General features: G+C 38.4%; 1 protein-coding gene across 2 annotated transcripts in view; it reads left to right on the forward strand.

The window, feature by feature from the left end:
• Positions 1–10,677, forward strand: part of PIAS1 (protein inhibitor of activated STAT 1) — a 124,021-nt gene extending 113,344 nt beyond the window's left edge. For both annotated transcript variants that reach the window (XM_059180919.1, XM_059180920.1), the window contains exons 12-14: positions 3,817–3,959; positions 5,779–5,816; positions 6,627–10,677. In XM_059180919.1, coding sequence (XP_059036902.1) covers positions 3,817–3,959; positions 5,779–5,816; positions 6,627–6,920 — 475 coding nt within the window. In that variant the 3' untranslated portion in view covers positions 6,921–10,677. The remainder of the gene's footprint in view (positions 1–3,816; positions 3,960–5,778; positions 5,817–6,626) is intronic.
• Positions 10,678–11,317: the final 640 nt, after the last annotated feature.

The following is an 11,317-nucleotide window of genomic DNA, read 5'->3' on the forward strand; positions in this document are numbered from 1 at the left end:
TAATAATAATAATAATAATAATAATAATAAGTACAGTCCTAACCTTAAAGGTTTAACATTTTGTGGAGGATAGTAAAACACATAGCTAGCTCTAGCTGTACTCTTAAATAGACTCAGCCGCATGAGACACATTAGGGATTCTCAACAAAAAGTCTTCATGCTTTGCTGAGGCACAGTTGTGGCACACTAAAGGTGAATCTAGAAAGATGTGTGCCCTTTTTTAGTTATGTGTCAGGAGAATGATGTAGCCTGTTGGAACTGAAAACGAGCTATTAAAAAAAAATCTCCTTCCAACAAACAGTATGCCTGAAGAAGGAATGTTAAGTGGGAGAGGGCCTGATGTAAGGTTGCAAGGTTCAAGAGGAAAAGTTAACACCAAACCAAGAGCAGGCATTTCCATGTTTGGAGTGAAATAATTTTCAGGTTTGAGACTGATAAAAGATCTTCTATATGATATGAAAAAAGATCTTCTATATGAGAATATTTGTAATTACTTGAAAGGTAAAGTTGAAACAGCAAGAACATAATAGTGATAAATGTATCTCACTCATTAAAAAGTTTGACTGTTTCAGGAATCTTCATAATACGATCAAACCTGTTAAACAGGTTGGTATTTTCACTCTAGAGGAGCTTCACACACATCAGACAGCAGTAAAGACATTAATAGCAGTATCGCTATTATAAAGGAAAAAAAACCGAATTCACTAATTCTGCTTTAAGTCTTACTTCATGAAGAGTTACCTCTGATGAAAGCATACCCTGATGGCTGCTACCCAACAAGCTTGACCTTGTTACTCCCTGATTTATTTTATAAATCTGATTGAGAAAAAAAGAAGAGTCAAATGGCCAGAAGCTGGTATAGTTAGATATCGATAAACTCTTGATTCCAAGATATTTTGTATATTAAAGCATACTGTGACCAAATACATATTATTTCTTTAAATACCATAATTTGGGGCGCCTGAGTGGCTCAGTGGGTTAAGCCGCTGCCTTCAGCTCATTTCATGATCTCAGGGTCCTGGGATCCAGTCCCGCAGCGGGCTCTCTGCTCAGCAGGGAGCCTGCTTCCCTCTCTCTCTCTCTCTCTGCCTGCCTCTCTGCCTACTCTTTCTGTCAAATAAATAAATAAAATCTTAAAAAGAATAAATACCATAATTTGGCGACATGAAAAGATACTTCATAAATCTGGGTGTATAAATACCTTGTAGATTAAATGTGCCTTTGTGTGTAAGTTAGTTCTACTCCTTAGAGTATTTTAGTACTCATACATATATGTGACCTGTGTGGTAGTTTTGCTCTCTTGACTATACATTTTTCCTTAAGAGAAACTTTTTTTAGTGTTTAGTGTTTCAATTCTTCAGGTATTTGCTTTGCTGTTTTTCCAAAAATAGTTTTATTACGTTTAGAAAATTATATTAGATGCATTAACTACTTCCTGAGCTTCCCAGTGAACAAGTAAACCCAGATACAATATTTACAAATGTCAGACCTTTCTCTGTTTTCAGATAAAAACAAGCAGCCTTGGGGCGCCTGAGTGGCTCGGTCGTTAAGCCTCTGCCTCTGGCTGAGGTCATGATCCTAGGTTCCTGGGATCGAGCCCTGCATCAGGCTCTCTGCTCCTCGGGCAGCCTGCTTGTCCCTTTCCCACTCCCCCTGCTTATATTCCCTCTCACTGTGTCTCTCTCTGTCAGATAAATAAATAAAATCTTAAACACACACACACACACACCCCTACACACACACACACACCCTACACACACACACACCCCTACACACATACACACACACACACACACACACCTACCTGCAAGTTTATGGCATGTTTAGAACGTTACAGCCATATTCAACACTAGTGGCCATTTTACAGTAATGACTAGCTGATAAATAAAAACCTAAACCCCGAGAATATTGTATTTGTTATTGTGCAGTGTAAAGGTGGAAATGCATTTTCAGAATATTACCACAAAATTGAAAAGAAAATTGCTAGCCAGGAATTAGAAGCAAACATTAGTAAATGTAAAACATTTTGTTGTCTTTAGCCACCAGGTGTTTAGTATTCATCCAGAAGTGGGTTTTTTTTTTTGCTGTTTGGTATACCAAGATGTTTTCAAAGGCTGGCATTTCATCTGCTTTCTTCTCTCTTGTAATCCCTTAGGCATTGTCAGAGGAGACGGCTAATGGAAAGTGGTACTTTTTATAGATGTAAGAGGTTTAATTAAGTTTCCATTAGACAAAACATTTTTATGAGGTAGATGAGAGTCTATTTTATGCTTCATATTCCATTCATGAAAAAATGGTAGATGGTCATAATTAGAACTCTGTTCCTAGACATCCAGCCTTGGCCTCTTTTGAAATATTCTGATCTTGCACTGCACCACTGAAATTGCGTCACACACCCAAGTATTTTTTATGAAGTTTTTGCAAGCAAAAAAGCAGCCTTTCTTTTCTCTTTATTTTCTAAAACATACATGCCTATTAGCCTCTTCTGTGATTGGGATAGGACATAAACCTTATGTTCACACTCAGAGCTGTTAGAATTCTTTTTCTTTACAAAATCATTTCAAGTCTTCCTTTTCTTTTTCATTTCTTTCTCTCTTTTTACTTAATTTTTTTGTTAAAAAAAAAAAAGAAGAAGAAGAAGAAGATGAAGATGATTCAGGGACGCCTGGGTAGCTCAGTCAGTTAAGCATCTTACTCTTGGTTTTGACACAGGTCATGATGTTGTGATCATGAGATCAAGCCCCTGTCTGGCTCCACACTCAGCGTGGAATCTGCTTGGGATTCTCTCGCCCTGTGCCCCTCCCCCATGCTCACTGGCTCACACACACTCTCTTTCTCTCTGGAAAAATAATAAATCTTTAAAAAAAAAAAAAAGATAATTTAACTTCTCAGCTACAGAAGCACTTTATGCTGTTCTTGCAGAATCCCTTTTTTGTCATTCCCCACCCCCTACACACACAGTTCTGTTCTCCCTTTTAAACCTCTCCACCACCTGTTCATTTTGCAGTATCTCTTCTTGTCTGCCTCCTTCCGTTCATTCAACCGGCCTTGTATGCAAACAGTGTGCTGATGAGTGTGTGGGGCATTAGGGATACCAGGATAAATAGTTCCTTATCTCTGTTCCATAAAGCTTATATGTCTGGGGGCCAGCTGTTAAGTCCACTGCTCAGATTGCTACCGTCCCCCAGGCTTGTCTATATGTGTTTTTTTTGCGAGGACATACCTATACTTTTTACCAGACAGCACTCAGTGCTTATTTTTAAAACGTTTCAGAATTGGAGCACCTGCGTAGTGCAGTCGTGAAGCCTCTGCCTTCAGCTCAGGTCATGATCCCAGGGTCCTGGGATCGAGCCCGGCGTCAGGCTCTCTGCTCAGGGAGAAGCCTGCTTCTCCCTCTCCCAACTCTCCCTGCTTATGTCTCTCTCCCTGTCAAATAAATTAAAAAAAAAAAAAAAAAAATCTTTAAAAAAAAAAAAATAAAAGGTTTCAGAATCTCAGCTGCCATAGATATCTTCCACTAATCTCTCAGTGGAGGGGCTCAGCCATGCATTCCGAAAGTGTAGATGAAGCAGCATGTGATTATGAATATGGGACATACCATTGCACCCATCCATTTCCCCCTGTAGCCCCTGCAAACGGCTACTGTGTATGCAGATTACTTCCTAGTCATTATGATAGTCTAAATTATATATTGCTTTGGTTGTCTTTTTATTTCCAGTACAAAAGATATGATTCATTTTGTGAGATGCAGTCCCTTTGTTAAACCTAAAAGTTCAACTAACTCATGAAAATTATGCAAACCTTTCCTTCTTCTAGCATATTAAGTCTTCCACATCAAGCATCTCCAGTGTCCCGCACCCCAAGTCTCCCTGCTGTAGACACAAGCTACATTAATACATCCCTCATCCAAGACTACAGGCATCCTTTCCACATGACACCCATGCCTTATGACCTACAAGGTGAGTCACCAGTTCTTCTCTGTTGTCACATAGCATTATGAATACCTTTCATCTGCATAGTCTTTCTCCGGATGAGTCTAAAGAAGGATGGAAAGATTGATAAAATGGGCTTGGGCTTAGGGAACTGGGGGAAGTGCATACTGTGATCTTAAATAAATAGAGGTCTAGTTTCTTGTTTGTACCTTTATCAGTAGCTAGTGCTTTACTGTCAGTAGTGAAAATTGTGTGATGATCTTTAGGTTTTGTGAGCTGCAGAATAGTCTGCAGGTTGTTTTGGGGTGACTCTCTGTATATTGCTTTGAATTTTGATATTTATGAAAATTATTCATTGTTCCCTCCCTGGATCCAGTTATAATGCAACAGGCATGTGGGTAACTCTGTTGTGTTATCTTTAAAATAGTGCTGAATTGAGACATTGACAGTTTTAACTTTTGTTCCAGTGAACCTGATTCTTCCTTTTAAAAGTAGTTTGAAATGTCAGTGTACTCATTGCACAATGTATTCTGAGTTGATAATAATCATTTACATTATCACAAAATTATTAGTTCTCTTATATCTTTGTAATTTAATAATTTGTATATCTAGGAAGATTTTTATTTAAAAAAGCTGTACGTACCCATTGTGGAAAATTCAATACAAAAAATGTCAACTGGGAGTTGTCCTCCACCCTTCCCCCTACAGATGAATTCGGTGCAAAGATTCCCAGAAGCTGAGTTAGTTCAGTAGGTTCTTAGTGATTGTTAGGAGTACCCTGTTTGAGCTCTGTCCAATAACACTTTCCTCGGGGAGGGAGATGTTATAATTGATAGTGACCATTAGCCCCATATGGTTATTGGGCATTTGAAACATAGGCTAGTGTGATTGAAGAACCGAGTGTTTCATTTTATTTCATCTTAATAAATGTAGATACCCACATCATGTGGCTAAGGGCAGCCCTGTTTTTTACGTAGGTTACTGCCAGATCTCACTGTCAGGAACCACAGTGTTATCCGTTTTGCAGGTCCTCATGTTATCTGTTCCAGTGTAGTTAGTGGATGGATCCCCATAGCATTTGTGGTGTTGTCATATTTTTCACTACATCTGCTCGTTGTCCTTTCCCCCAAGTTGAGATCTCATAATAAAGCATTTTATTCACATGGATTTTCTTGTTCTTCATTACATTTTGCATTGAGTGACATGGACAAGAGTAGGAATTAAAGAAGGGGCAGCCAGGAATCAGATCTGGCCCTTCTGTGATGCACCACTCCAGCAGCGAGGCACCCCCAGCCCCACCCCGCAAATCTGTTTTCCTCCCTTCTGCTGCCAGAGGGTCTCTGAGTTAGAATCTGGTAAGATAGTGGTGAGTAGGCAAATTTGAGAAAGAAAAAGAAAATCTGGGCTCCAGGTTGCTGAAATTTTTCTGTGTAAAACTTGTCTCACCTACAAAATGAAGCCAGAAATAATGTCCTACCTCGTAGGTGCTTGTGAGGAGTAAATTCGAGTAGTTTGAAATGTTACTTAAGAGGAGTCGATGAGAACGTTTGGTGAAAAGTGCTCCATCAGTGTAAGGGATCAGTGTTGGATCCAGCAGGGCAGCTGTGGCCCAGATTGCAAAAATGGAGTTACAAGGTGGGCACGTCATGACTAGAACTTGGACTTCAGCCTCGGTAATCTAGAGATGAGAGAGATGTACAGCATTCAGCTCCACTCTTCTTATTTAACTTCTAAATGACTTTCGAATTAGCATTTTAAGATTTTTGTTTATTTCTGGAGTATTAGGGGCATTAGGGAGGGTATTTTCTTTTGTTTTTCAAAACTAAAATAATTTTTTTTCTCACAGGATTAGATTTCTTTCCTTTCTTATCAGGAGACAATCAGGTATGTTATATGAGAAAAATGCTGTTGTTTTAATCGCACATTGGAATATTTATAAGTATAATATGTAGCTGAGAGAGAAGATAAATTTCTTGGCAAGTTCAGAGTAGCCCTAATTATTATTGTTAAGGTTTTATGAATTTAAATAAAAATACCCTTGTTTCTACTGTGTCGGAGTATATAGTAGGAACAGTATCTATTTGTTGGTTCCCCAATAATTTTTTTAATAAAGAAACAGGGCAATAAATCAGCTGGTAAATTCTTGGCCAAATATCTCCATAAGAGAAAGAGGGTCAACTGTCTTCTTTCCTGCTGCTTCTGAGCATATGCCTCTTTGGAAATAGAATTTTGAGAACTGTTTGTATTACAAATTAAAACAAACAAAAAAACTAGCAGTTTTATTTTGGTATTACCCCTGCCCCAGTTTAAAATACAGAAATGTCTCTCAAGTTCAAGGATGTGATTATTACTTAAGGACATCTCATTCTGCGAAATGTTTTATTAGGTATTTCAGACATAGCAGATATGCTGTATATATTAAATTTAGGACTCTGGGGATGCATGGGTGACTCAGTTGGTTAAGTGTCTGTCTTCAGCTCAGGTCATGATCTCTCAGGGTCCTGGGATCAAACCCCACGTGGGGAGCCTGCTTCTCCCTCGCCCTCTGCCTGCCACTCCCCCTGTTTGTATTCTCACTCTCTCTGTCAAATACATTTTTTAAAAGATCTTTTTAAATTTAGGACTGTTCTGCCGAGAAGAAGGTTTATGAATTAGAACTGATGGGTTTTGTGTCTTCTGTTCCCCACCCCCCAGCATTATAACACGTCCCTCCTGGCTGCCGCCGCCGCAGCAGTGTCAGATGATCAAGACCTCTTACACTCGTCTCGGTTTTTCCCGTATACCTCCTCGCAGATGTTTCTCGATCAGTTAAGTGCAGGAGGCAGTACTTCTCTGCCAACCACCAATGGAAGCAGTAGTGGCAGTAACAGCAGCCTCGTGTCCTCCAACAGCCTGCGGGAGAGCCATAGCCACACCGTTGCAAACAGGAGCAGCACGGACACAGCATCCATCTTCGGCATCATACCAGACATTATTTCATTGGACTGATTCCCTTGCCCCTGCTGCTCCCGCCCCCACCCCAGATTAAATGAACTTGGCAGAAAGAAGAGAACTTTGTGCTATGTTTTACCTTATTCTGTTTAGAAAAGTACACAAGCGTGTTTTTTTCCTTTTTTTAGGGAAAAAATTAAAAGAAATGTACAGAGAACAAAACTATATTTTCAGTTTTACTTTTGTATATAAATCTAAGACTGCCTGTCTGATAAAACACTTGTAAAAAACAAAAAACAAAAAACAAAAAACAAAAAAAAAAAAAGGAGAGAAAAGAAAAGAAAAAAAGAAAAAAAAACAGTACCCACAAACCACCTTCAGTTCATTTTTTTCCTGGATTCTAAACATTTTTTTCCATCATTTGTCCTATGGTTTTGGTTTTATTTTACTTCAATGGCATTATTTTATTTGCAATAACAGAAAAGGAATTGCATGTATGAAGTTTCAAATTGTGGGCTTTTCTTCGTTGTGTGGGGAGGGAGCTGGGGGGATAGTTTTCATTTCCATTTTCTAAAAAGGACAGACTTGGATTCTGTTTGTGTGTGCGCATATTTTATCCAGCCTTAAGTTATAAATCTCATCTGTCCCACTGCATTCCCTGTGTTTTTTTCAGGACCTAGCTCGTGGGGGTGTGTTCAGTGTGTGTGTCTGTGTATATTTTTCTGTTGTTACTGTTCCTTCTCCCAAGTTTGCATTCAGTTGATAAATCAGTTGCCTGCTTCTTTCAAAGTGCTTTGAAGGTCTTGAACTCACATATGAGCATCTTTATTGATATCCCAAGTGCATGTTCTCCATCACATATTCTCTCTTATTTGCTAGATACCCCCTGAGAATATGTTTTAGAGATTTGGAGTAAAGCTTTCTGGATAAGGAGTAGGCTTGGCAGACCTGTGAATAATACACTTTAGTCTAGTTCTAAATTTGGATTGCCAGTATTATGTATTTAAACCAAGTCTGTGAACACCTGCCTTTTGGCCACAGGGTAACAAGTTTTCATGTAAGATCTTCATGCCAAAGTAGGAAGTAAAAATAGCTTAGAAAGTTGTGTTGGGTGTCTTGTGCAGCTGACAGAGGTAAGGTTACATCACCTCCAAAAAGAAAGACAGTCAGTTATCCTAAAAGTAAATTCTCTTTGGAAAATACAGTGTACCACGCATGTCAGTCTAGAAATCCACTATCTGATAAACAGTTGAAATGTGAAATAGGCTTGATCCTTGGTCATTTTTACTCTCTGGATCTGAGTGTACTTCTTTTCTTAGCCTAGCTATCTTGTTTGTTTTGTTTTTTCTCACCTTTTAAAGAAAAGCATGACATAGGAAGTCAGTTCTTTGTTACTTTCTTTCATTCTTTAGAATTCATGGATCAATCTGATCTATTTATTAATAATGGAACATGTAAATAGAGTGAGAACTGTCTTTCAGGAGATGAGTGTGGGTTGGAGGGAAGGAAGGTGGTTCTACCTGTGTCCCAAAATCCTCATTAGAGAAGGTGTGATGTTCTTCAGGGAGCACCTGAGGGTGTGGAAAGTATCTTCTAGCTGATGGAGAGGTTTAGCTGGTTTAACAGAAAAGATACAAAGAAGGAAGGGGCGTAACAATTACCAGTTTCCCAGGCTGGATCTTTGTATCACAGCTGTTCAGGTTCTCAGAGTTGTTGAAGGACCACCTTTGTGTATAAAAGTGTTTCAACCTTGCAGTGGTAACAAAGTGACCTACTTTTTCCAGGTAGAATTCAAGATGGCTGTATCTTCAGTTGTATGATAAAATTAACGGTTCACATGACTGTGTGGCATCTAAAAATAATACCTGTTTTTACAGCATCTCTCTGCCACTAAATTGTTGACTTGAATTTTGAAAAACAAGTTGGTGTTGATATGTATATGTGTGTGTGTATATATGTATTTATAGACAAGTGTGAGTGACACGTGAGTTATATAGTCTTCCCCTACGCATGTGTATTCCACACATACATGGCTGAGTTATAGTCACTAAACAATCTGCAATAAAAAACAAAAGATTCATTGTCAGTGAAAACAGGAATTAGTTAAGTTTTTTAATGAATATGCTATTATGGTGAGTAAACTCTTTAAGAACTCGCATCACTATATTAACTTAGGCAATACTTAATGGTACCATAATTTGTGTCTAAATTCAGATTGGGTTAGAAATCACTCAAGTTGTGGGGTGTTGCTTCTTATTTCACACTGTAATAGGAAACATTTCTGTTAATTCAGCTACCTAAAATGAATAGTTTTCTGTATTCTCTTTTTTTGTTTGTTTTTCTGTCGTTGTTAGTGGTCTCAAAATTCTGATCAATAACTTTGTGTATGATGCTGAATTCCAAACTCTGAATGATCCAGTTGAAAACCCATCCCTCTCCTTTCTTCAGCCCAGTTTTGGGGATAGTGAGTTTCCCTCAGTGCCCTGCATTATACCAACCTAAGGGAAGAACAGGTAATAGGGAGAAAGAAATGTCTGGTGGCTTTGGTCATGTCTCCACAAGAGAAACGAACTATTTGATTGTCTTTTGATGTTAGTTCATTCCACTCTAAGGAGTTTGTTTCTTTGGAAAGTTTGACTTTCCCAAGCGTTGGATGAGTGGTAGCTATCAGTCTGTTGGTCTCGTGGTCGATACTGGTCAATCAGACTGTCATGATCTGTACTAGTTACTGGTAGAGTCACGCACTGCACTGTACTCTTCTAAGTTAAAAGGAGTGCATGGTCATTTGGTCTGTTTTTTCCTTAGCCTGCCTCACTCCCCCACCCACACCAACACTGACATGCTGTCTGCGGACAAATAGCGACTCTTAGAGTCTTTTGGCAAGTTGCCACCATCCCCTTGCCTTGGTCATTCATAATAGGTGTGCATACGATTGTGTTTCTGTACAGTACTCTCTGTGTGGGTGTGTGTGTGTGTGTGTGTATACATGCACACATCTTTGATAAAATAGCTGTTTGACTTAGCAGGGTTGAAGTGGCTTTTAATTATTTTGTGGGCATTATTGGACACATCTTTTTAAAACAATCTGAACCTTAACCATACCACACTTGGTTGACTAATTTATTTTGAGCATTAAAATTTTTCTTCTGTTAATTGAGATGTTACCACATTTCTGTATCATTACTGACTTAAGAAAGATTGCACTTAATCTTCTGATAAATGTGATTTCCTGGCAGATTTTCCGAAGAGACAAATGTCTGAAACTGAATGAAAATATATCCCGATTTTAAATGGGCTAATTGTGGAAAGAACATTTTTAAACAATTCCAAGTTAAATACATAAGACGCTTCAAGATCTTCAGGACTTTAAAGCACATTTAAAATTATTTTAGTAAGGATTTTGTTTTATCAATACATGTTGAATTGTTTTTTAATTAAAAAAAAAAAAAAACACAAAGCTTAGATTTCAGAAAGAGGGAGGGAGAATAGCTGGTGGTCCCAGAGTGTGCTGCTGTTAATTGTTTAATTAACAAAGGGGAAATGTATATAAACAGATATAAAAGTTACCATAAATTCCATGAACTTAAATCTGTGATTCATTGCCTTAAAACTTTCTCTCTTAGAAATTTCCATACCGCATGCCAAACCAGTAAAATGGCTTTTAAAAATGTATAGTAGACCAATGTCAGTTTGTATAAAAAGTACCAAGTGAAAATATTTATTACATGCATTGGAAAAAAAATTGTTTACCTATTGAATGTTACCTGTTTATGTAGAGCTCTTTAGATGTAATAAAAGAAAAGCCTTCAGTTAATTTGTCTTTTGTAAAATATACTGTGGGTATTCAAGGGACAATCCCTGTGAGAAAAATGATAACGCTTTGTGCTTCCAAAGCACCTTTCATCCAGAGATTTCAAAGCATGGCAATTAACTAATTCTCTCACAACATGCTTTGAGGTAAGTAATGCATATACAGCCATCGTTCCCCTTTCTTACTGAAATATGGCAAGCTTTGTACTGAACCATAGCATCTGTTTAGTTTTAAATCTGTTTGGTAATCTGCAGTGTGAGTGCTAAGAGCAGTGTGGCCTTTTTTGTAAACAACTCTAGGTGCTAAGTAAACCAACTGGAATTTCAGGAATGAACAAGAAACCTGGGCTTACTGTAGTGTAAAAAGCCTTTCCTGGGGTAGAGGTTTACATCGGGACGTGTTGCAGGATCTTAGAATCCTAGCCACCACTTACCCTTAATTGGGAGCACTGAGTCAGGGAAGATAGCCGCAGGTGCTGATGGCCGCTGCACGCCACTTAGGTGCTTTGGGCAAATTGTGCTTTGGATTCCTATTTGGCAACTCAGATGATTGATAAAACTTGCTTTAAAACCGTCCTGGGACCATTCAGTGACAGAGACATTTTTAAAAAGCCTTGAGGGCAAGTACCCTTGTTTATTCTGGC

Source organism: Mustela lutreola, chromosome 7, assembly GCF_030435805.1.
Source record: "Mustela lutreola isolate mMusLut2 chromosome 7, mMusLut2.pri, whole genome shotgun sequence".
NCBI classification, from domain to species: Eukaryota; Metazoa; Chordata; class Mammalia; order Carnivora; family Mustelidae; genus Mustela; species Mustela lutreola.